At 38.0% G+C, this 27,076-nt stretch overlaps 2 protein-coding genes across 2 annotated transcripts; both read right to left on the bottom strand.

Annotated features, from left to right (window-relative positions):
* Window positions 1–4,578: 4,578 nt before the first annotated feature.
* LOC140244933 (arylacetamide deacetylase-like) lies at window positions 4,579–9,940 on the bottom strand. Its single transcript, XM_072324540.1, has 5 exons — window positions 9,800–9,940; window positions 8,756–8,993; window positions 8,231–8,294; window positions 6,514–7,100; window positions 4,579–4,964 (listed from the first exon to the last, which is right to left on the bottom strand). The coding sequence occupies exons 1-5, from the start codon at window positions 9,938–9,940 to the stop codon at window positions 4,750–4,752; spliced, it is 1,245 nt and encodes a 414-aa protein (XP_072180641.1). The 3' UTR covers window positions 4,579–4,749.
* A 3,581-nt stretch (window positions 9,941–13,521) lies between these two features.
* Window positions 13,522–16,569, bottom strand: LOC140244932 (arylacetamide deacetylase-like). The gene is made up of 4 exons (XM_072324539.1): window positions 16,429–16,569; window positions 15,544–15,781; window positions 15,058–15,121; window positions 13,522–14,536 (listed from the first exon to the last, which is right to left on the bottom strand). The coding sequence occupies exons 1-4, from the start codon at window positions 16,567–16,569 to the stop codon at window positions 13,522–13,524; spliced, it is 1,458 nt and encodes a 485-aa protein (XP_072180640.1).
* Between the last annotated feature and the right edge of the window lie 10,507 nt (window positions 16,570–27,076).

The following is a 27,076-nucleotide window of genomic DNA, read 5'->3' as shown; positions in this document are numbered from 1 at the left end:
GGAATACACGTATTATAACACTTTCTGTTGATCTCATTTTATTCAAAAAGACAATTCACAAAATTTACTAAGAATCGGTGGAAAACTAAGAATCGGTGGAAAATCTTCATCGGTTACGGTCAATGTAATGGGTAGTTTATGATCAGATAGAGTATCCAGCATAATACGATGAAAAACAAAACATTATACAGTCCACTCCCGTAATAGCGAAGTCCTCGTGACCGGCAATGTTAAATCGGAATTTCGTTATATAGGTCATAATTTGGGACATGACTTTTTCCTTCGCTGTAACGAGAATCTCGTTATAACCGTGTTCGTTATAATTGGAGTGCACTGTATTCCGTTTAATTCATGTATAGATGATACGAGTACTGTTCGGGTTCAACTGACATAATACAGACGACTAAAATTTATTCCCGAGGAAGAATATAACTCACACCCTATTGAAATGTTTACTTTTAATCTAGTTTGAAATGAAAAAGTGGATACTTGCAGAGCAAAGCAAGAAAAAAAAAGTCCAAGTCGATCTGAAATCTAAAAAAAAAAACAACAACAAACAAACAAAAAACTCAAATGAAATCACGAGAGAAGGCAATTTCAATAGTCATGTTCGCTGATGATAAAACAGCGGTCTGTTGTATGGATTTATAAAAATGAGATAAGATTTCTGCTGAAAAAAAATTTCAGATCAAGTTCATTCTTCATACACAAAGGGTACGAAACGCATAAACTCTCTCTGTAACAGCGAGCAGACTGCTTCGTGTTACATTTTAGGATATTAGGATCGTGCTGGACACTGTTCGTTCGATTTTAAGCCGCTTTACATTTACAGTGAAAAAAAAACAACAACAACAAACAAACGCAAACAGCCACAGAAACTTTAGTCCATGGTGAAATCATGTCTAGATTTTTGTGTTGTTTTTTTTTTTGTAATATATGTAGTATCCACATATGAAAAGTTTGAAATACGAATTTCCAAGTCTTAAAAGGAATTAACGTTCTCAATACAATACATTTTAGGCGCTTATTGTTTCTTTAAAGCACACGATTTATCGGAAAATTAAGATTCTTAATCCAAAATAATACGAAAATACCAAAATATTAAACAACGTATGTAATTCAAACAATAGATACAATGTATAGGTACAATGAATAGATATGGATACACCCTACCAGGCTATTAGCAACTTTTTTTTTTTTTTTTAAATACTCCCAATCTTTTGTCTTCATCCGCTGCCAGCACTAAGTTATTAATGGTAATGATATATTAAACATATAACATTTTTTTTTTAAACATGGCGAGATCCGTACAGTCTGGTTTGAGCAATATTCATGTGGTCTATTAGTTCATTCTTTATATTGATTTTTTGCACTGGTATAATTTTAGTTGGTCAAGATAAACATATCCGTTCTACGTATAATTCCACGCATATATGTATTCGGGAACCTACAGTTTTACAACCTACAGTTTTACAAGCGTTATAGCTTTTAAGGCCCCATCGTATTTCTGTTATTTCCTTGTGACACTTTCATATCATGACCATATATATTTGTGTTGTATGTTGTATTTATTTTTTTTTTCCTTCAATCAAAAGACATGGTTGTATGTATTTTGTTTTCTTACTTGTATTACTGTCAATCATTTTGAAATTTCATCGAGAAAGTGGAAATATGAAATAAATTTGAAATGAACTGAAAAAAAAAGTTTTCAGCAAGGTGTTAAACAGAGTAACGGAAGTGGCTTGATGTTAGACCTTGTTACACTTTTGATTGCATAGTAAAACGAAGGATTACATTGAAAATTTTGTAGTCAGTTCAATGTTTTTCTTCCGACAGCATCTAAAAAGCGGCATTGTCCTCGACATGTCTTCGACAGAGTATCAGGTGTGTCGATACGTTATAATCCCTTACATCATTTCCTTAGGTGTAGAAGCAGATGTGATCTCAGTAATGCGTGACAATTCATTACATGAGCAACGCCCACTCCTTTTTACTATTACTATCAGTTTTTTTTTCTTCGTTTATCTTTTTTTTTTGCAACTTATATACTTGCAAATTGCCCTTTACTGACGTAAATGAACACCGATTGTTTAGTGTTGTAGCAGTATAAATGGTGGGCCTGATTACTATAATAGGCGTCGTATATTCACCAGATGATACCGAGCTTCCGCCCGACGGCCAGTGTTGATTCTAATCCTTAAAACAGCTGGGACTTCGTGTTTATATTCCTTGATTGATGAATTTTGCGTCGTGTTTATATACCTTGATTAATGAACTATTGCGTCGAGTCGTTTGCTGTTGTTGTTGTTGCTGCTGCTACAAGTGGTTAACAACTTTCCCCTCATCGATGTAAATAATCATCGATTATTCAGTGTTTTAGTAGGAGAAATGATAATCTGTGCTTATTCACGTCAATGATGGCGGTTTGTCAGTCAGTTGCAAAAGAAAAAAAAAGCACCAATAACAACCCCACACAATTTCATTTATTTGAAAGTCCAGTCTGCATGCTGTCATTATCTATTGTAATCATGCTTTGATTTATTTGCAAAACTAACCACTGAAATAAGTATGTGGATGGTAATAAAACAACGATAACAAAATAAAAGATGATGGTGGAAATGGTAATGATAATGCCACGATGATAAATATCAAGATTAAAGATCTAAGTGAGAGGAAGTGATATTATCACAAGGCACACGCCAACGTAATGCTTGTGTACGGAAACAAGAGAGAAAAGAAGTTGATTGCACAAGTATTCAGTAGAAACTCAAATTAAAATGTAGCCATTAACATCGTCGTTGAGCTACAACGGAGAATTAATATACACTTAGAGACCCTTATTCCACTCGGAACGCGTAATGTGTTATTGAGGAAAACCGAAGTGCACTTAAAGACTTCGGCGTGGGAGTAGGAAGGACGTAGTTTCGAGTGTTTTGTGGGTTGGGCTGTGATATCGATGTGGTTCTATGGGCCTACAGTATCATTCTATAGATGTGCATATTGTTTCAGATGGACTCTGAAATATAATTGTACACAGACCTAGCTTAGTGAGCGTCATAAAGGCGACGTGCACTTTAATTCACTTTCCAGCAAAGTCACGGCCAGCTCGGGGGGGGGGGGGGGGGGGAAGGAGCTTAAGAAGAGCCAAATTATTTCATTTCATTTCATTTCGTATCATATAGGTCTATTATGACCAAAATTTAACAAAGAAGAAAAAACACATACACAAAGTATGATGCCACTGAGGGTACATATTGATTTTGTGACTCAAATCATCATAAAGTAATACAGGCTTATCACATGCAATGAGCAGTATAAGTTGTATTTTCTATTATGCTTGCTTGAAATCGTAACATCCTCTGAAAAGAAGAAAAGAATCCATGATCTATCTATTTTCTTTAACAATACAAATGGTGCAAGTGTATGTGCATGAGGGGTGGGGGACCTGACGGGGAGGGGAGGGGAGGGTGCTTACCCCTCAATTTACCCCTCAAAATAAGTTTTGAGATCTTCATATCAAGTTTCAGGTGTGGAATATTAACACCGTAAACGCATGCAAATACAAATATGCATTATTTCTAGACACATCGCAGTCGAAATGTTTTGTATACACTGTTCCGTCCAGTTCATATTGACGAATGACAACCGACTATAACCAACTATAGGTGCTTGTTCCTGCTAGAATCTGAATGAGTACTTCGAAGTGAAAGACTGTTTTGAGAACTGACACAGAAATAATAGTCGTAAGATATTGCATTGTCGACAAAAATTGATCTTCAAATCAACTACTATACAACTTGCAAATGAAATCGATTTCTTAACGTATAATAATGTACGTATAATAATGTACCTTTAATTCACTTCCACGTGAGCTGAAAGACTCAAGCTCCATAACGCCTTTTATAGGAGTAACCTAAAATCCTATTTGTTTGACGGTGCGTTTTGAAGACAGACTTTCATGTTTTCTTTTTCATCTTCTTCTTCTTTTATGGTATTGCATTTTCAGTCTTTTTGCTTTGGTGTAAAGGGCCTTGAGCATTTAATCAGAATGGAAAATGGCGCTACAGTGTATGTATGTATGTATGTATGTATGTATTATTACTATTATTATTATTATTATTATTACTACTACTACTACTACTATACTATTAATATTATCATTATTATCATTATTATTATAATCATTAATAATAATAATAATAATAATATTATTATCATTATTATTATTATCATTATCATTATATTCTTGTGAAAGGGATGTGCTTTTAATGATAAAAAGTATAAGTTATTTTATTTCAGTTTGACACAATGTTGCCTGTTATAACATCATAAGAATTAGTGATACGTGAAGATCATCAGAATGATTCACCCGAAACAGAAATCCCCCCAAACCCGGTCAGATGAGTTTTTTTTTTTTTTTTTTTTTTTTTTGCAATGTCAATATATCGGATATGCAGAGTTTCATCGCAAAAAGGTTCCAAGCTAGTTCTAACCAAGTTCTGAAGTCATGATTGAAAATATTCCGTACGTTCTTACCATTTTCATTGTTTGATTTTTTTTTTTAGCAGCTGTAATTACAGATATCTTAACCTAACCAGAATGGAGGTAGCTCGTTTTGCGATAAAAGTATTGACATGCACATGTATACGTAATTATAGTTTAAAAGGGCCGAATGTCCCTCAGATTTAGACAGCATCTTGATGTATGGAAACTACATCCCGATTGAATCGCAGATATCACATACAGTGTTCATATATTGCTTCGGATGAAGTTGATGGCGTTGTCGATGATCTCCGCGCCAGACGGAATCGTGATCGGTCCCGCCGCCGACGCTCCGTGAAAGACTCCCGCGTAGTTTTTCCACGCGACGCGCACGCCCGCCTCCTCGAGAAGTCTGGCGTAGAAAATGCCATCGTCCCGCAGACTGTCCAACTCGCACGTGGCGATGAATGCCATGGGTAGACCTGCGATTCGTTCAGGGAGTGGCAAGTTTCAGTTATTAAAAGGCTTTATATTTCACAGAGAATCATCAAAGCAGGGAAGATTTCAAGTTAAATGTATTGAGTGGCCCACATTTCTACAAGCTTGTCTTTTACGTGGGTCCCTCTTTTCCATTAACGCAATTATTTTGAAGAATTCGTTCTATATCATATGCATTTTTTGTTTTGTTTTAGACATTGAACATTTTGTTTCCCTTGAATTTTGTACGAAAACAAACGTGTTAGTGGAAATCAAATATCATTCGAATTTAAAATTTGAAGATTTTCGAAGTGAAATCACGTTTGATTTGACTTGATTTCTGCATTATTTTCCACAAATTATGCCTAAATATATCGTCACCTACCCCGAAAAAAAAAAAACCGTCGAAATGATAATGCATAATGATATAATACCAATCATGTATAGTATGCGTAAGTATGTCGTAGTAATACACGAGCAATTGGAAATCCATAAAATTATTACGAACAAATGCAGTCAAGATTATAACGAACGTGTTTATGGTGATCATCGTAGGGTTATGAGAAAATAAGGGTGCGTTTATAAGATTTTTCTTCTGGCCAGAAACAGTGTTTTGAAACACTGTTTATGGCCAAATAGTGATTCTAGCTCGAAAAAAATTCTTATAAAGGCTCGCCGTGATTTGAAACAGTGTTTTCATGTCCATGATGAGACAATGTGATATAATTCATGACAACCATATTGTTGGATGTCTCGGTTTTCAGTGAAGGAACATAATTATATGAATCCATATATCAGAAAATCTTGACCTTGCCACAACCATGGTTCTTGAAATCATGTAACATGTGCAGTATGTTCTCAGCTACACAGTCAATATCTCCAACGGATGGCACTATATGTGCATCAGTATTTCCCTCTCAAAATCCTCATTCACACAACTGTGATAAACATCGCCATATTCATTGTAATACAGTGGACTTCCTCAGGACCGGCAGTTTTCTTTCTTCACATCAAAATTTCATTATAACCGAACAAATAAACAATAAAAATACATGCAGCGGATAATGCTGCAGCCTGAATTTTTACTGCGTTGTAGCCGGAATTTGTAAAAACGGGAGTGCACTGTAATGACAATGTAATATACTAGGCAATGTGACAGAAGGTTCATTTTATACAACACTGTGTTTACAATGTCTTCTTTACCTCGTATAAATGCTAGAAATGACATCTAAAATGTTATGCATCTCGTTCATACATAAATAGATTAGCTATTTATAACAAAGTTTCCTAAGGCCTATTCATAGTAACTTTGAAAGTCAGTTTAACCAGGGAAGTGAGTCTCACCTCCCTGGTTTAAAGTTTAACTTTGAACAAGCTTATTCTGTTTCTTTCAAAAGGTGTATTCTTTTCAATTGCTTTTCTTCACTCCGTTCGTTATGAATTTTAATCTCATTATCATCTAAACTGTTGTTGAATGTCAAATTACCAAAAGGACTTATTATCTCCTGCTTAAAGGCGTTAAAACTGCCTAAGATGGATTATATTATCAACTACCTTTGAAGTCAACTCGAACCATCGGCGACAGTCTGGGATCAAGGAGCTTGTCCTTTAGCTCTTTCCATAGCGTCTCGTTTCCTTTGTAAGTATTTTGCTTGTCACCGCTCTGGGTCGATATAGTTTGGCCGAGTTTCTTCGCTATGATGTTATAGTCCAAAATATGTTTGTACTGTTCAGATTGCTTAAACGAAACACTCGTGTGCTCATTGCGTTGCAGTTGATCCATGAAGTGGTTGTCGAGTCTCCCGAGCACCAGGGCTGATACAAACTCGGCCACGTGTGGCCTGGACACGGCGAAACTGTCACCAAACATTCGTTCATAGTTCTGGTACGAAGGCGTGTGAAAGTCGAAGATCTGAAGCCAAGGGTAGATAAGGACTTGGAGCTTGATGTCGGGCACAGAAGGATCGTCGTCGAGTTGCTGGGCGATGACGGCGGAAATATGACCACCGGCGCTGTCGCCGCCGACGGCTACCCGAGTGGGGTCGACGCCGAACTGGGCCGCATTGCGCAGAAACCATTTCGTAGCCTTCAGAGAGTCCTCAATCGCTGCTGGAAAAGGATGAACGGGGGCCAGTCTATACCTGTAATAAGATCCAATTCAAATTAAATATTACCTCATTTCTTTTTTCCCCCCCCCCTTTTTTTTTAAATACAGAATTGGGAAAGATCGCAGTGCATTCGAAATGAAGTTCAGGCATTATGTCCTGAGTATTATAAGAGCTAGGACTTGCATGGAATTATACATATCCCTCTTATTGTTTACTTATATAGGCCTACGGTACGTCCCACCTCAGAGAATAAATTTGAAATGCCATGCACTGAATATGTGGAAGGGTATTTAAAGGGATGTTTTCATCACGAATAGAATGCTCTGCTCGAGTAGTGTTTCTATAAGAATTAACGAAGAACGGGAATTTCGCTACTCATTTGGGTAAACTCTGGGGAAAATGAATTGCTAGCATACCCTTCCCTGTTGAGTATACTATCCATGGAAACAGTTTTTTTTTTTTTTTATGGGGGGGGGGGGTGTCCTCTGGATGGATTAAGTTATCATGCTTTCGTAACATTTCTGCATGGTAAGACCTATTATGTTTAGCACCACTGGATAATCGTACAATGTATAGCGTAATTTGAATTTGCTACAGAGGCACATAACATTATTATACACTATTTCTGATTACATCGGTTGAGATTATGAAAACTAAGATGATTACATAATAATCGTTTTCAACAGTTCTTAGAGAATTTAATGTTTCATGAATACATACCGCTAGTTATAGGAATATAAATGTGTGTGTGTGCGTGTGTGTGTGCATGTTTCTGTATGTCTGTGTTACATTTGGGTACTCCAAAGAGGATTTCTAGTTGGTGAAGTTTATGTTTTCATTAGCCTAGAGTGGACAGTCACGATATGGTATTCCTCATGTTAAAATCAGTTCACTTTTCTGAATTTCACTGAGAATTACAAATGTAGGATTGGCCTTCGTGTAATTCTATCATGTGTCTATAGTGACTGTTTCTTTGGCTGATCTGTATTTCTCTTGCTTAAGAGCAAAGTATAGAACATTTGTGATAATGTACTCTTTATATTACCATTACATGGAAGAGAAAGATACATTATATTTGTCATTTTGAAATATATGATATGCATTATGTGTTCATGGTATTATATAGGAGGATCATATATCATGGGTGTAGCACGAATACTTACTCGACGGATACAACCACCATATCCAATTCCTCGGCCAATCGCCTGGTCAAAGGTCCATAGTCTCCTGTAATAAAGTAACGGCACAAAATCCTTTTTTTTTTTTACCTTTTCCGTTATGTGGAACTTCAAGATAATAATTCAACACGAAACCTGAAAAAAAAAATGTATATAAGAAACGTGGAGTGATTATAGTGATATCATTAGGTGTGGAAGGCCAAACAAAGACACCTTTGCTAGGAAGAGAATGTAAGCATATATTCAAACGCAAGGCAAAAGTGTGTTTAGTTTTCTGAGCGGTACACCCTTGTTTGTTTCCTTTATCATTAAATCAATCATCTAATCCCTCAACCATTGCATATTTTTTTTTCTATATGAACTTCTGAACACAAAGTTAATGATATCGTCATCTGTTTAGCACTTTCTGTGCCATCCAGTCAAGAAATGTGACAAATTTGACCCATATACCAAAGGGACAAGAGCTTAATATGGCACGGAGGCGGTTAAAAGATTGTATCTTTTCCTTACTGGTACTTCCCATGGCATACCCTCCTCCGTGGAAGTACAGCAGCGCTGGAGAGAGACCCTTTCGACCCGATCGGGTTTCGTAGAGCAGCACTCGTGTTCCGTCGAAATCCGTGTACCTCGCCTGAACCGTCGACCCTTGCACATGCTGATCTGCCGCGGGAAGTGCGAATCCCATCAAGTAGTTGTAAGTTTTGAAGAGGTTGTCGTCTGCAGGGTGCACGAAGCCCCTCACGGCGGCCTGAAAGGCACCCATGACCACAAAGACGGAAATTTCATATTTTATTATTATACGGCTTGTAAACTTTTAGATATTCCTGTGATATTCATTCATTACCTGGTGGTTTGTTTATAAAGATTCAATGTACCTTCCTTCGCTTTTCCAAATGTCAGATTTCTTTGATTATTCATGATATATTCATATTAGTGCACCAGAATTAAAAAAAAAAAAATATCTTGTTCACATGCAGGCGAAGGAGGAACGAAAAGAAGGAAAAGACAACAACAACAACAACGGAAAAGACAAGACTCTCAAAGATATTGGAAGCATGTTAAATTCTAAATACACAGTCTATTGCCTAGCATTCATCACAATCACACCCCCCCCCCCCCCCGGTCCCCCGATAACCGATGAAAAACAAAAGCGGCTGCTCTTAGCCTTAAAACTATTCATATGAATCCATGATAAATTTTGTGAAAATCATGTACAGTCTGTACTATAGTCTCTATGGAACACATACTACGTGAATCACGGAAACTATAATATAGACATGTAAAAGCTTTATTCACATGCGCGCAAAGAGCTGACTCAAGTCAGCTCTTTGCTGACCTCAGGGAGGTGTCTCTTTCCACCTCCCTGCTTGAGTAGAAGTCTTTACTCGCCAAAGCGGCCAATGCCCTGATTGGTTTTAAATTAGGCCTAAGGAGAGGGGCGAGCAGTCTCACCTCCCTGATTTCAAAATACTAGCTACCACCTTGGGACCACACACAACTAAGTCCGACCTAATGTAGGACACTCTGTAGAACCTAATGATCAAGCGTGCTTACTATGAGACGAACGAGCTTGTAGCCCGTTACCACCAGTCTGTACTGCCATGGGTCCGCCATTTCGCTAGGTACAGGCGTGTTGAACAAATGGCCCAGAAGGAGGGCCAGGCACAGGACCAGGATCGTAATACTCGTCTTCATTGTGGAGTGGAAGATCCCAGAATGTACATGGAAGAGATCCAAAAGTTTGATTGTAAGAGGGGAGATCAGACTAGCCTCCGCAATATGAATAGACCGGCATTGGAAGTTCCAAAGGTCAGGGGCAAACGAGTTAAAACACACTAGATGTGTTTCGGCTTACAAAGGAAATAGCAGTCCTTTGTATACACCCTTTACATGGCCAGCGGAACGTAACTTTTTCAGTGCGTGTGGGGAGGAAGGTGGGGGTCGTTGGGTGTCAAGGTTTAATTGTGGCTCCCCTCCCCTCCCCCTGTCCCCCCCCCCCCCCCCCCGCCCCTGCCCTCTTCGTCGGCAAGAATCTCCGGGGAAACCTCTGGAAGTCATGAGTTTTATTATGAATTTGTATTTTTTTTTTTTCAATTTTTCCCCTGAAAAACGCTTGCGTGCATGTGTATGTATGTATGCTTGTGTGTGTGTGTGTGTGTGTGTGTGTGTGTGTGCGTGCAATGGGGGTGATGCAGCTCCCTCCCCTCCCCCGTTCCGAGGTCCCAGCTTTACAATCCTGGATGATGCTTTGAAAACCGCAGCTACAGCAAAGGAGGAAAATATTGTGTGTCATATACTGTATACAAAATTGATAAAACAAAATATTAAAAAGAAACGGTACTATAACAACTTTTTTGTCCATTTACCTTTCACATATTATAAGACTGTACAATGTAACAATCTCACTAGTTGAAGGGAAGCGAGGAGAACTTGGTAAAAGAAAAGCTGAAAGATAATTTGACTATGAATCAGACAAACATTACCTATGTAATAGTGATGAAGATAAGTATACCATGTCGGTTATATTACACATTTTTCATCAGGAATCTTCTGCGCTTTAATAAAACTTAGTGTTAATTATGTATCAGGACACTGAATCAAATTGAAACTGAATTTCAAATTTTCCCTTTCTACATTTTGATACCAGTACTCTTAACCCTGATTCATTAAGGATTGTCCAAATAATGTGACAAGTAAGACACTTAGATCCTGACATGAAGATGAATGGACCAAGTTTGTGGAATGGAACATTATCCCTGCCCCCCCCCCCCAAAAAAAAAAGAACACCAACAAAACAAAACAAACACAATTTCACTCACGCAGACCCACACACAACCCACATAGTTATTACAACAAAGCATTAGTTTGCAGTTTCTGTGTCAATGGCAAATAAAATAGGCCTCGCTTAATAAGCTCAAAGTCCGACTCAACAAGTACAATGATGTCAGTCAGCCAAAAAAAAAAAAAAGATAGAGAAAAGCAAGAAGTATAGATTGTTTTTTTTTTTTCATTATTATTTTCTCGATGATGACAGAGAAAGAGAGGTATGTCTGCTTATGGGAATCTACTTATCTACTTTATTCAAGGATTATTATGATTATGCGATATTGATTTTGTCCCAATGTGTTTGGTATACGTGCTCCTTGTACTACGATATTGCCCAACTTGATTTAATACTTTGTTCTGCATGACTCCTCCAACAATCACTTGAGTTCTGGAGTCCGCTTCATGAAGTCGCCACATTACAGTCTTTATAATGGCCATGAAGTCGCTCAATTGTAGCCATATGAGACATTTTCAAAGAGAAGTAAAAATCCATTTTACGAAGTCTCTCAAGTGTGTCTGAATATGAGCGAAAGTCTCTCATAAGGCTTTCATGAAACGGACCCCTGAAGGCACAAATGAGAGCTGCTATTTGATATTGCCATTATCACTGTATCATGCCTTATCTTAGACATTTCCATATTCATATACAAGGCCACATAAGGAGCTAAAAAAGCCACTTTGCTTCCTCAAGCAGTACCAAGCGCTTTGAAAATTGGTACACTTTGATGACACGCTGAAGAGTATCTTTGTACTCAACGAGAAAATTTAATGGAAAAAAATATCATTGCCGACACCCCGGTCCTTGCATCCCCGCATGGAGGAAGAAAATCACTGGAGATGATGTGTGCTTGTTACCGTGCTAGTTACCGGAGTTACCGGATGTTTTTACTCGCATGTTCAGGAGAAACAATTTGATTCATAATTATCCTACCCGCCAAAGTGACGCATTTCACCCTCCACGCACTCGAACAATTTTCGCCAAAAAAACAAAACAAAACAAAACACGATAATGTATACGGCCCCCAGATACTGGAATGACCTTTCCCCGAAATAACAAGCTGCCCGTCTTTATAATCCTTTAACCGCAAATTAAAAGAGTCTTTATTGAGTGCATATCTTGCAGACACTGAATAGATTTCTAATGTCTTATGTAATATTGTGGTATGTTGTTGTCCGATTAAACATTCTTGTCAACACGCTGCTGTGTGTATTTGAAAATTGGTACATTTGACTACATGAACATTCAAGTAGAACAATTCAAATGCACTCCTTGACAGGAGGTATTTTGTTGCGAGTATTATATATATATATATATATATATATATATATATATATATATATATATATATATATACATATTATTATATTGGAATATGTTTATATTTTGTGTGTCTACTTGAACATTAAGTGCAATGATTCCTGTGGACTTATACTTGACACAGGAGATATTCTGTTTCATGTATTCATTTTGTTTATTCACACATTCAAGAAGAATATACAGCAACGGATAAAATCGAAATTAAAAAAAAAGAAATTGGAGAAGAAAAAGAACATGAAGAAAGAAAAAAAGAAAAAAAATACTGAGACAACTCTAATTCTTCATTCATTTCATTGCATATTCAAGAATTCAAAAATATTATAGTACATATTTATACAAAATCGTAACTGTACAAATCTGTACATAAGCATTCTAAACAATGACTTGCAACACAATTATGTTTCCATATATCTTTTTAACAAGCTGTCAATAGTTATTTGTTTGAGAAACCGTTTCACACATCAACACAATGGAATATTTAAACAACGGTAGATGTCACAGTTGTGCTTAGAAAAACAAATTATTGACAAGGTAGTCTTGTGGAAAGTCTAAGGCATAAAATCACTACAATTCCTTTTCTCTATCTGCTTGCTTTTTTGAACACTTGGCTGACTTCTTTGTGCATGTGTGTACAGGTGTCCTCATAATGCATAAATCCCACAATGCTAATTTTGTAAATGACTAGAAACTCAATGAATGCGATTGTGCTTCCAATATTTTCAGTAGAAGAATATACACAGGTCCCTCGGATAGGAAAGAAAATGGAGGTCCCGTGTGTTAGAGAGTAACAACTCATGCACGTAAAAGATCCCGCTTCATTAACGATTTATTCATCGCAAAGAGCAGGGTGTTTAACCCGTTTAAGTGGTCCCGCCTTACATCCAACTGGACCCCACGGAAGACCAGCTATTGCAGCAGAATATGGGCTATACAGCCATCTTCTCAGATGGAAGGGAAACAAACAAACAAACAAACAAACTGCCAAATGATGCATTGTTCCTTCAAAGTGTCATCGGCAGCATCTCTAGTACAAGTTGGGAAGTCTTCGACGATCTCATCATCTATTCTGTATCATGTGCTTCAGCTGTATGCTAGTTTCTGATATTGCTTGGGAAAATCTGGACGGTATTTGTCAAACATTGTATCTGACGAAATTGACGATGTCGTCAATCATTTTCGTTCCGGTCGGAATATCTGCGATCGGGCCTGCAGCTGCAATAGTGTGCCACGCCCCTCGGTAGTTCGTCCACGTGACCTCGACTCCCGCACTCTCCAAGGCGTGTGCGTAGAATATACCATCATCGCGCAGTGCGTCAAAGTCGGCAGTGGCGACGAAGGCTTTCGGGAGCCCTCGGAAGTCTTCGCGAAACAGCGGCGCCATGCTGGTGTGGGTGTAATACTCTCGGATTTCTGCCCACATGGTGTCGTTGCCGCGATCGAACAATTCCTCTGGCCTGTATTCCAACACTGAGTCTACGATGCTCGACGATGAGTTGTCATGGTGAAAACCAGAGGATGATATATGCGATTTCAGAGAATACAATGACGTTGATACTGTTGATAAAGGTTGTGCGAGAAAGTTTTCCATCGCTGCGTAACTTGTAAAGATCGACGAAAGGTAAGACATCATAGCAGAGGCCAATGAATGCGAAGATGTCGACGGAACTTGCGAATTCAGAGTCGACGTCGTCCCTAGCTTCTCGAAAATAATGTCATGCCTCAGGCGATCCCGATACAGACGAGAACGCTTAAATTCTTTGCTTGTGTGGCGATTCTCACGCAAGTGTCCAATCAAATCAGGATCCACCACCCTGCGGTCATTGATGGATACAATATCAAGAATCCTGTTTTTTGATAAGCCAATATCACCGAATAGACTGTCGTATTGTTGATAAGACGGAGTGTTGAAATCGAAGCACTGAATCCAAGGGTAGAGTAGAACCTGCAGTTTAATGTTCGGCAATGTGGGGTCGTCGTGAATGAGTTGGACGAGAACCGCTGTAAGGTGACCACCTGCGCTGTCGCCACCAACCACCACACGTTGTGGGTCAACACCATAATCTGCCGCATGCGTCAGCAAGTGTCTTGTGGCAATGTAGGCGTCCTCAGATTGGGCTGGCAGCCGATATTCTGGTGCAAGTCGATATCTAAGTATAAGAAATGGGTGTAAAATAATGTGAGGGGTTTGAATAGTTTGAACTGAATACAGCAAGATAAACTTATTGACAAGAAAGTAATTTAAATTTTGTGCTGAATTTTCATAACACAGTCTAAAGCATGACAATGAAACTGTAGAATTTTCGTGAACCTTTCCAGATAAGTTTTATGCAATCTAAAAAAAAAAATCAATTTGACGCAAAATTGTGCATAATGCCACTTGACTGAGCTTATCTTTAATCTGCTTTAAGTGGTGTATACTTCTGTTCTATTACTGGACCAATTACAATGATGAACTGTTGGTTTCTTCGTGTTACTCTTGATAATCTTTGAAATAGCAAGATCAGACACAGAAAATAAGAATACTCTTATTTATCGTCCTATATGCTTCCGTAATCAAGAAGATATAAAATTTCGGCGACAAACTTTCTCTGCAGATAAGAAGACTCGTATGTACTGTTCTATATGATTCTTCAATCAAGAAGAAGTACAACTTCAGCAACAAACTTACTCGACAGATACAACAACCATGTTTAGCTCTTCCGCCAGCTGTCTTGTCAGAGGAGCGTGTAGTTCTGTCATAGGATACAAAGAAGGGAATGAGAAAACTAACACAATTTACGACCGCTATACATTCTTGATAAATCTACGTGGTTCCCCTAATCTCATTTCACTTTATAATATAATACAAAACAGTGGATATTATAATTTTTTGTATTTTTCTCTTTCATGGGAAGGGGTAGTTTAATGCTATTACGTTGTTGATCGACATGTAAATCGCCATATTTCGTACTCAATCTAGAGAACTGCACAAACGTTCCTCTAGTTTGCTTTATGGCACATTAACAACGATTAAATGTTTTGCAAAATAAGAGCTACTGATCAAATTAGAAGAAAACAAACGACAAGAAGTCCAAACGGAAATAAATATCTTATCAATGGACACATCACCAAAGCAGCAAAAGTTTTGATAAAAGATATCATAGTAGACTCTTACTTGCGCTTCCCAGGGTGTAGCCCCCACCGTGAAGAAATACCAAAGCAGAAGCCGGATCCTTTCCTCGAATTACAGGCTCATAGAGGAGAACTCCTATCCCATCAAATTCGGTGTATCGTGCGGAGACGTTCGAACCTCTAACCTGCACGTCTGGCGCTGACATGGCCATCTCCGTCAACCAACGTTCCGTTCGCACAATGTCAAGCTGGGAAGCCTTGAAGAATTGTTGGACTTTGCTCTAGAGATTTAAAAACAAAGAGAAGAAAAATAACAGTAAGAGAATAGGATGTTCGAGAAAACGTAAATGTTTCGACATGCAGTGCTGCGGCTTTTTTGTTTTTGAGTCATTTTTGCAACAGAAATCAAAATGTCTATTTTGCGACCAATTTTACACAACAGAAACCGTCATGATCTTCTTGAACTTTGAATTTATCACAACAAAAAGCAAAATGATATTGATAGGTAAAATAAATGGTAAATGATAAGGCTGTTAAAAAATGTTAAAGGGGATGGCTAATAACCGATCAGTGGGAATCTGTGGGAATGCTGAGGGATGATTGTTCCAATCCTTGTGGGATTCATTTAAGAGTACATTATATATCCACTGTTGTGTGAAAATCATTTGCTTCAGAACGGTCTCATATTCAAGTAATGAGCAGATTAATGCCCCGTCACTGACCAGGGACGCTTACCTGGAAACATTAAACTGCACATTACTTGAATATGAGACCATTCTGAAGCAAATAATTTTCACACAAGAATAGATATATAATGAACTCTCAAATGAATCCCACAAGGATTGGAACAATCATCCCTCAGCATTCCCACTGATTCCCACTGATCAGTTACTAGCCATCCCCTTTAAGTAGATAAAATTTTCCTTACCACCAAGCCTCCTGCCTTCGTTCCAGCCACCAAGAGTCGAAAGTGCCATGGATCGACGAGCCCTTCAGGAATTGGTGTGTGGAAGAAATACCCCAGTACGGCAACCACGACCAACCCAAATATGATAATCAACAGCTTCATCTTTGACCTCTTTCAAAGTTTCTTCCCTTCAAATTTCTCTTCTCCGACTCTTCAGTAATAAATCGTGATTCATGTATCTATGGAAGCTACTCAACTGTCAGATTTTTGGAGTCCGATATGGTGACTCCAGGGTAAATGGTCACAAAGTCATTCTCTAGACTGTCGCAACCACTGAATGAGTAAAGTTTCTTAGATTTTGACAGAGAATGCTTCTCATTACAAAGAGTATAGCATATAAAACAATAATAGTAGATGGCAGTCTAATCTTACAATCCTTCACACTCAGTCTTCTTGACTAACGAAAGACGAATACATAAGTCTCCAAAGCGTAAGTATTCAGTAAAAAATAGCGGTAAGGCCAAGCGTCAGCCTTCTTGACCTTAGCGACCCGAGACTAGAAGAGCTTTTACCACTTGTAGATCAAGGCAGGTCTTTTATAGTGCGACAGAATATAGTCTCACAAATGGATTTGAGCGGAATTGTTTCCAAAATAAAATGACATGACCTGAATGCTGAAACAAATAGTACCTGATAAAGATAATTATCGGATTAGCTGACGAGTAACAGAAAATAGTCTATATTAGACTCAGGCTGCTCTATTTTTGTACCTTTAATCCGATAGTATGCTATTTTCAGTTAAGAAGATAATACGATTTGCACAAAGGTGTCCGAACAACTAACCAACTGCACAACTGTTTGTATAACTGTCAGGTGAATATTTGATCCGGCAGCGCTGTCAAAATAATCCTCGAGAACGTGAATTTCGCCTACCCCTCAAGTTCTTGACCAACATAATAGAAACTATTTCTTATAAGAACTTTTTTTTAAAAAAAAAATCATAAAATTATAATAATTATGTATCACTCGCTCTAACTCAATATCTTTGTAAAGTTTCTCTAATTGACGCAGGCAAAGACGTGTCCTTAAAGTATCTACAGAAACAGAATGGAGAAAACCCATAATTGGAACGAAGAGTCATTCAAAGTATAAAACATTAAAGCAAAGCGATACACGTGTATTGCAAGTATATTGACTATAAGTGTTAGACCTAAATGTGAAGTGGTGCATACAGGATGTACCTGAACTGGCTAAATACAGAAAACGTGGGGAAGAAATGTTGCTATTGTTAATATAACATTTACTTCAGAAACTAGTAATAGATCTACTAACGGGGCTAGAGTTTGCACAAATGAAAAGTGAGCGGGAATGAACTGCAAATTCGTACGTACACACGGCTCGGGCGCACGCATCAATTCAGAACTATCACACCCATGCACATGCACATGCGCATGCGCCCTCTAACAAAATATACTTTACAATAATACAAGTCTTTGTTATTCTTCTTCTTCCGGTTAAGTCTGTCTCTTTCAATTAGTTGAAGATTCCTGCAGACTGTATGTCCAATCACATACATGCACATTGCGAGAGAGAGAGAGAGAGGGAGAGAGAGAGAAACAGAGAGAGAGAGAGGGAGAGAGAGAGAGAGTGGGAGAGAGAGGGAGGGATGGGGGAGATGGATATAGAAAAAGACAATTGGAGGGTGATGATGGCTTCTATTAGTCAAAACGTGTAATATAAAATGGCTTGCTATACGCTTTGATGAAAGTTGGGGGGGGGGGGAGGGAGATGGACTGAAGCCCCTAAACACTCTCGGTCCTTAAAATATAGAATTAAAAAAAAAAATCAAACTGACACCCCAATACATATACAAACAAAACAAAACAAAACAAATAGACCCATGCCCATGACTTCAATTCCGGTGATGATTTTTTTTTTTTCCACACTAAATCAAACAAATAATGTTCCGGCAATTGTGATTATATCCTGCAATGCATGCTTCAAATATTTAATTTGTCTGAGACAGTGTCTTGGAAAATTTTCTGCTTAATACTGAAGGCCTGCACAGCAACTATGATGTGTCTATAGAAGCATTAAACTGTGTGTGTGTGTGTGTGTGCGTGTGTGTGTGTGTGTGTGTGCGTCCCATGTAATCAACAATTATTATCTATGATATCAATTTCTTTATTGCATGGCAAATTTCCTTTCTGAATTAAGGAAAATATAATTTAAGTACATAATGTATGTTCCTCGCCCATCGAATTAGAAAGTTTGGTGATTATATTATAATGACTAGCAATTATTACTCAATATTAAGGTATTTTATGAACGTATCTTTTTTATTGCTTGTCTCTTCCATTTGCAATTTCATTCTCTTCACGAGGATCAATATTTTGTTTTCGATTTACAACTCTTGTGAAAGTTGAACGTCACAAAACGATATACACTAAAATTCGTAGGAGAATTGATTAACAGGCGTTTATCCCGTGGAGGCGTTCAAACGCGTTCCGTTTCAAAATCATTAAAAAAAAGAAGAAGAAAGGTTCGTATTTATAACCAGAAATTAAGTTCTGCATCATTTGAGACCTTAATTCTGCTGCAAAGGATTATAACCAAAGTGAAACATGTTGAAACAGATAGGATATAGGATGCCACGCAAAGAACACGAATTTCAGTTGAATGATATTTAATTGGACCCATTAGTAGCAAACTTAATTACTAGTAGCTTCCTGCATAGGGACAGAGTTAACAAAATGATTAGGTATATATCTAGCAGATCACTATTCAAATTTGTAATTCTTTTTCGAAATGCATACAGGGGCTATGCATGTACGTATCGGCCTATGCGTATCACAATTACCCCATATCATACTTATATACGGCAATTACCCCCGGCTAAATACCGGTTAGTTCAGGATCAATAGTATGGTTAGGATTAGAACTTAGGCTTAGAAACTTAGATTGGGTTAGTGTCAGGCTTGGGTTCAGGTTTAGGGTTTATAGGGTCAGGGGAAGCTTAGGGTCTCGGCCGGGTAATTGTCCAGGGGGTAAATGTCCTAGAAACATAAATATTATGTATGAATGCATGCACGTATGTATGTACAATCATTTTGTTATGCTTTATGTATCACTGCACTAAAATACTAATTTCTATCAACTATACACATAACTGTGTTCCAAGGAGATAGATCAGTGTCTCGAGTAAACGGTTCTCATAATACAGCATGGAAGTCTCTACTCTTATGACCACTTTTTATTTCTATACTTTCCGTGTCTGTTTCTCTTCTCCTGTCAATGTTAAAAATCGGCATTACTTTATCAAGATAGTGCCGAAACCACGTACTATTTTTGGTCTGTGCGTTGTGCGTGGGTTCGTTATGTTTGACTACTGATAAAGAGAGCCCGATGTCCACCGGATTTATTTTTATCCAGTGTTACTATTTTAAGTCAGCTTTCATGTCACTTCCTCGAAGTTGTAACTATTTTGGTTTGGCTGTTTACTTGTATGTATTTGCTGCGAGAACGTTTTTATACAAAATGTATGAATATCACGATATCCAAACTGTACAAAGCAGGGATATTTTCGGTGGTATATATCACCAAAGGACAAACAGAAAACCTCTTCAAGAATCAAGATAATTATATCGATAAAGAACTAACCAATCATCAACAATCCCGAACAAAACCAGTAAGATTACAATTTGAGTCTCATCCAAGTTATTGAGGTTTACCACTGCGTTTTGTATGCGTCATTGTGTGAGCACAAACCATTCTGGAAAGAGGGGTTATGAGCTTTTTCCCCAAGCTAAATGAATCCATTAGTGGTTCAAAGGATATGTAAACCCCTGTGGGCTAATCCAAGAATCCCATAATGATAAAAGGATATACACTCGTACATGTACTTTATCGACGTTTGTGTTCAAGATTAGTTCCTTCTATCATGTCTATGATATTTCAAATTTCACAATGGAAATGATGCGTAAATACACTTCCATGAAGAAAGTTTGGAGGAAATTATCATATTGAAGGTGATGGAATCTACACGTTTGTAACTAATTGCTTCTGTAATATAAGCATGGACCTACTACACACATGGATTATGACCGGAGGTTTTTCTTTGATCCGGCCTGCATCGCTGCCACCTGAGTATGTGTATCTTGATGAGTACATTCAGATGTTTGGATAATGACGATTGTGTAATCGTTCATCGTCACTGGCGAAAGAACCGTTTCCTTCATTTAGGTTTTATTTCGCTGAGGTGCCTTTCCAGAGTTAATTGCCTTTGAAAAATCAACAATCGTGCTTGAAGTAATCGCTTACAAGCAATTGCTTGTTTCAGAGTTCGGCCCACTGTGCCCGAATCGTCGCCACCCACAAGAAGCTGAATACACCTCGTGGTTAGGGGAGCACGGAAGCGTGATAAATCAGTACGAGGTCCCAGTACGTCGGGCCTACCATCACTGACAAAACACGAAGTATTCGTAGGTATTTTAAGGGGCAATAAAAAAAAATGCATGTTATTGGCCGTGGAAACACTTTGAGCTCAAACGTGTCAGCCAAAATCATTCGAATCTCAAGCAAAAGATCAGCACCACCCATAGACACAGAAATTCATAAACACGGACGAATAATTAAAGGGAATAAATAAAGGATGGTGAGTTGGCTCAATCGGTCATGTCGGTAGCGCGTCTGCCTCACGATCACGCGGCCCGGGTTCGAACCCGAGTCTGGACTGAGCAAGTTGTGTGTAAGCATACCGCCCCCTCTAGCAAGAGGCAAAAACACTCTGTCCCTCGGATAGGACATAGTGTATGAGAGAGTAACAACTCATGCCCGTAAAAGATCCCGCTTCATTCATTCATCGCAAAGAGCAGGGTGTTTAACCCGGTGGAGTGGTCCCACCTCACATCCAACTGGACCACATGGAAGACCAGCTTAACGTAGCTGAATATGGGCTATCCAGCCATCTTCTCAGATGGAAAATGAACAAACAAACAAACAAACAAACAAACAAACAAACAAACAATAATTAGGGCCTACAGATGACCGCCAACTTTCTCCCAACGTACCACATGTCACACTTTCGGCAATGACTCTTTTGACAGCTACACGCAGTGGGCAGAAGTTTCTGCCAACTGCAGCCCACAAGATCGAAAGTTCTCAGACAGTAGGGCGAATGCATAAAAATTAACAATTGCTTACAAGCAATATTGCTTCAAGCACAAGCACAAGCACAAGCACAAGCACAAACACAAGCTCGTCTAGTAAAAGATCTAGATCAAGCAGTTGCTTAAATCCATATGCATAAACCTTTTGCTTGTGCTTATACCAAAGATCTTTCGCTTGTCCCGCACAAGCAATTGCTTGCGTTTTCAACAAAAGGGACGTCAACACAAGAACAAAGGCGGGTGTGACAGCATGTACTCGAAAGGGCGTGTGTGTGCAGAAACATTTCCTAACATAGCAGGATAGCTATGACTTGACACTCATAAATGCGCACACACAGACGCACACACATATTTATACACACACACGTACTGGCTGATTTCCATCACTGCTTATAAGTAGCCCGGATCTGCCAGGTCGCAGTCCATGGGCCAGGTCAGATATTGGTACCACCAAAAGGGACAAAACCTTTGTGGTGCCGTTTTGTTTGTTAGGCATTTATAAGTGTATCAAACTATGATAGCAATTCCAAATGAGTAGTTTAGTCATGAAAAATGTAGTCTTTAATCAATGCGTTCTGGGCCTAAATAATCAGCCCGCGCGTCTGAATCGAGACTATACACAGAACGACAAAGCACAGTCTCTACGGAGCACACTGTTTTGAACGCCGTGTATGGGTGGGATTTCACGGAGCACGCGAACGATTTGCGAAGGACGTGAATAGCAAAATCCAGCATTCGTATTTTAGTCTGCAAAAGATCGCCAAACGAACGTGAGGGTTCGGAAGCGTCGTCAATTGTTCGCGAATGTCGTTTTTACTTCGGCGAGAATTTCAAAAAAGTTTGAAATTTTTTGCGAACCTTTTCCGCACACTTGGTCGTGATTTGCTCGTGAATTGTTCTCGAAAGTGTCTTTAAAGCCTCGTCATATGCGCAAGACCTTCGCGAGATACGCGCGATGTTCGCATAATATTCGTGAAACCCCAAACAGACTCCGAAACTTTGGAGAATGTCTCGCGTATGTTACGCGAAATCTGCGAAGTTTTTCCGATCATTTTACGACGTAATCGCAAACTGTTCCCGTACCTTTTGAGATATTCTTGCGAACGTTTAGCGCACGTTTTGGGGATGTATGACCTATACGTTTTCTACAAATCAAAATCGTAACATACATCTAAACATCAAACAATTATTAACAACTATAGTAACAAAAGAAATTAAAGACTAGCAAGGAGAAATAAATGTTTGATATACAACAAAAAAATCGTAGAATACACTTAAAATTAATCTAAAGTATGTAAAATTTCATTTGAACTATAGAGAGTATGAGTTGGAGGAACTGCAAAAAAAAAAAATCAAAGGCTTTACTAGTGGAGATATGTAATAGGAAAAAAATGTAGGCAAGCACACGATAGAGAAATGAGACAAAAAGAAAGGAGAAATAGAGGAAAGAAAAAAAAAATCAACTCAAGACAGCTTCCACCTCTCCTTGGGTACATTTTCTCCCATAATTATTGAAAAGTTTTCGTTGTTCGCATTTCCGTCGCGTGTTCTTCGTGTACGTAAAATGCTGTACTTTAGCAATGATACACACGACATTCGCACATACGTCGTGGAAACTTCGCACAAATTGCGCAAGAATAGTTTTCGGCTTCATTGTCGGAAAACATTCGGAGAAAAACTTTTCCGAATGTTGGATTTTGTCATTCGCGTCCTTCGCAAATCGTTCGCGTGCTCCGTGAAATCCCACCCTATCTCTCCGTGGAGTCATAGTCTACGTTCAAGGCATCCGAGGCCATATCCAAAGGCTGTTCTGCATGGTACCTCTCTTTATGTAGGAAAAAATGTATGGAATGGGAGACGTTACCGCAAAACGGTATTTTCTTATTATTCATTGTCATTCATTTTCTCGCTAAAATACCCATGGAAATTTATTTCTACGATAAGTTGCTACATTCCGCTGTGCATATTTTCATATCTTTTGCCGAGCAAGAAATAACGATTTAACGTTGTTTTCATACAGTTATAGCCAGTTCAAGGGCTACATCTGGATAAGTGACTATTGTATCAATGAATATTTAAGACATAGCCTAATCAAGGCTTACATAATGATAGGATATGTGATAATAAATTTCCTGTTTGAAAGAACAATGAAAATTGGAAATATGGAGTAATCACTATAAAGATGGCAGTTCAAAATGACAAGATCATACAGAGCGGAAGAGTACTTATGTAAATTCCATTATATATAAAGTTAGATTACAGCGTCAAACAAGGTATTTGCAGATCTTGATACCAGCAAATGACGGCGGTCGTACCCCACGGGTTGTATACAGCAAGGGAATTGGAGGGTTTTGGCCATTCCCATTTCTAGACTTTTACCCAAAACCCAGACTTTTTTTTTTTTTTACTTGGAGATTACATTTTCAGATTTATCAGATATTGAGTAAGTCAGTCAACAATTAAAGAAATTATCCTTTTTTTTTGGGGGGGGGTTGTTAATTGTGCTTTTCGAAATTTGGTTATCCTAGCATGACGCATGGCAAGGAGCAAAGTAATTTCGATTAAGCAATTCTATTTGTTTCTCGGTATCTACTTGGATTTTTGTTTTTATACCTTGTGTCAGAGGGGATCGTTATGATAATTCTTCCCTGTTCCAGACTTATGAAACTCCACCAAAATGCAATTGCTCTGAAAATTCTGACAAATACTCTGCAACAAACACTAATTTGCTCCGTCGACATAGCTCTATTTGCATTCGCGGACATTTGCTACTTTCCAGTTATATCGAGGCTTGCTGACTTTCTGAAGTTGCATGGCGGTGACCAATAAAAACAAAACAGAAGAATAAAGCCGCCCCAAAACTCTCTCTTCTCGATTAACGCCCATAATATACATCTGCGTGCCTATTTTGTGTTTACTCATTAGTTTGTTTGAATTAAAATTAGTGTTCGTTTTTCGTATATCTTTTGGTATGATTATCATGGCACTATCTATTATTTCCTGTCACTTTATCCTTTCCATTAAGTGTCAAAGTAAATTTGCTCTGAAGAGTGTTTCGTATATTTAGTAACATATTAACTCACCCGTTTTGCAGAATTATCAGTTTTAAGAAGGATGTTTTGCTATCCCTCGCTGCGCTCTTAATTTTGGTGAATACACTGTATGTAGATATCTCGCTATTGGTGTGTTGGTACTTGGGAGTTGTTTGTTGAGGTGTCTATGTCAAAATGATATCGAAATGTTGGTGATGATAGTGGCTCTGATTATTTGGAGTAGTACAGAATATTTGATTACGAATATAGTAATCATGATTTTAACAAAGGGTGACAGATATGATTTCGCCGTTGATAGTGTCCTTTGAAATGCAGGGTTTTTTCACTCTTTTCCCCTAAATATTCCCCAAAGTGTTTATCGCATAGTTGAATAACAACTCTAACAACACGAAGAATGCAACAACTCGCGTGTGTGGAATGGGGATGCCCTCGCATTTGATTATGTGACAGTGGATGAATGGTTATTATCCCCAAAATAGCAAAAATTTGGAGAGGGAGGTGCTCCGTTGATACTGAAAATTAAACTTTGCTCACTTTAAGTTTGATATCTTGTCTGATCACCTCCAAATTTGACGTCTTTTCCTGAAACTTATTACGCATATACGTTGTATAAGATATGTTTAATTTGTGTTAAGTATTTTGGTTACCATGGCAACAAATAAACATAAGCAAGTTCTGTTTCACATTTTGACCCGTTCTTAGTTTCTTTTTACTTATTATTTTATGTATTCACAACATAAAATAATAAAATTTTATACTTTTAAAGGAAGTATTCAATTATGTTTGAAATAGCTACAGCGCCCTCTTGTGTTTTGTCTTGATTTTTTTTTTTCTGTTGTAAACACCATTTTTCTTAAGATTTGGACCTGTAAATGATCCGAAAAGGTCAAAATGAAGTTCAAATGCGTCTTAATATGTCTAGATAAAAATCAACAGCAAAAAAAAAAAAAAATTGTTGCATTTTCGCCTTAAATGCCCGATATATGTCTTAAAATTTGTTAATTGAATATTATTCATTGGGATTCTCTTTGTTTTCTTTATATTTTGACAAATTGCTCCCTCTTTGTGGTTTCCAAGAAAAGTTTTGATGGTGCCATTTTGTAGAGTATGTCTTGATTTACATTTGTGCCACATTTCAGAGCAATTGAAATTATAGAGGGAGCGGATTGTGCCCTCCATGGTTTACCGAGCTTAAAAAAGGTATTTAGAGTTATGAGGGTTTACGGCTGATACTGAGACTAAGCTACTTCTCTTGAATTGCTATCATAGCAAAATATCATCTACAGGTACATATCATTTCAAAATGCATAAGCAGAATTTGTCCCTTTAAGTGGTACCAATATCGTAAAAATCTGGTCTTGGCCCATGGACTAGTGGAGAGGGGACTCCTTCCTCTCCACAAAAGTAAGACATCCTACCTGTTTTTCATCACAATTTGCGCGCTAACCACTGGACATTTCCGTTGTTGAAACGAAAAGGTTTCTTACACTACTTAGGAGGAATTTCTTGCAGATTTATACAGGGGCCGCGGAACCGGGGGGGGGGGGGGGGCTTCAGCCCTCCCCCCCCCCCCACATGCTTTTGGTTCTTAAAAAAAAAAAGAAAGGAAAAAAAAAAGGTAAAAATAGGGAAAAAAAATCACAACACCTATGAATTTGAATATCCAAAGATTCCGCCCTTACATAAAGTTCCAAGTTTCCAGATAACACAGAATTTGTCAGCAGTGGATGTGGCGTTTTATCAGAGAACATAATTCTGTTCTCGCATAGCATTTCAGTTATCATATTCGCGTTTTGAGTTGCTGTATCGAAGCACCTAGATCATGTATTTATGCTATGTTTGAATCACATTTCAAGAAGTCTAAGCTCATGTTGACAAAAGAAAAATATTACACAGATGCATTTACATTTACGATTACACAGATACGATTACGATACAGTTACAATTACACAGATACGCTTAGGTTTATTTCTAACAATTTTAGAGTGATTGTTTTTGGATTTATTACTTTCTTAGAATAATGATTTGAAAAAATAATGGTGTACTTTGTTTCGTTAAAATGTCCTACATATGGAATGGGGGACGTAAAGTGTAATAAGAATTTTGTTCACCGTAGTTTAAGGTTACAGTATATAATCCTAAGTAGGTAAAGTTTCCACTTAAATAGACAGAGGTCTTCAATGTAACCTCTTATCAGAAAGCATCGTGTTGCGCAGAATTCAATTCCATGAGTCAGTTAAACTCAGTTACGTTATTGCGATCGAACAAAAGGTAGAATAGCACGTACTTATCACGTTCATCTTGACTTAGTTTAGAATGACTGTTTTTGAATTAACGGTTTTATTTTTTTTCTTGGGATGATTGTAATGTATTATTGAATATACGTATACTATATCATGAGGCTTCAAAATTTCTGTTGCTGTATTTGTTGTTGTCATATCCCACAAG

Source organism: Diadema setosum, chromosome 21 (genome assembly GCF_964275005.1).
Source record: "Diadema setosum chromosome 21, eeDiaSeto1, whole genome shotgun sequence".
NCBI classification, from domain to species: domain Eukaryota; kingdom Metazoa; phylum Echinodermata; class Echinoidea; order Diadematoida; family Diadematidae; genus Diadema; species Diadema setosum.
The sequence above is the reverse complement of the archived record's forward strand: the minus strand, read 5'-3'. Positions and strand labels throughout refer to the sequence as shown.

Bases quoted from the DNA above. Each gene is read 5' to 3' on its own strand.
- LOC140244932 (XM_072324539.1), bottom strand. From the start codon at position 16,569: ATGAAGCTGTTGATTATCATATTTGGGTTGGTCGTGGTTGCCGTACTG. The intron at 15,782-16,428 runs GTAAGGAAAATT...TTAAATCTCTAG, and splicing joins CGAAGGCAGGAGGCTTGGTG to AGCAAAGTCCAACAATTCTT. The intron at 14,537-15,057 runs GTAAGTTTGTTG...TCTTATACTTAG, and splicing joins ATGGTTGTTGTATCTGTCGA to ATATCGACTTGCACCAGAAT.
- LOC140244933 (XM_072324540.1), bottom strand. From the start codon at position 9,940: ATGAAGACGAGTATTACGATCCTGGTCCTGTGCCTGGCCCTCCTTCTG. The intron at 7,101-8,230 runs GTAAGTATTCGT...ATCTTATTACAG, and splicing joins ATGGTGGTTGTATCCGTCGA to GTATAGACTGGCCCCCGTTC. The intron at 4,965-6,513 runs GTAGTTGATAAT...AACGAATCGCAG, and splicing joins GGTTCGAGTTGACTTCAAAG to GTCTACCCATGGCATTCATC.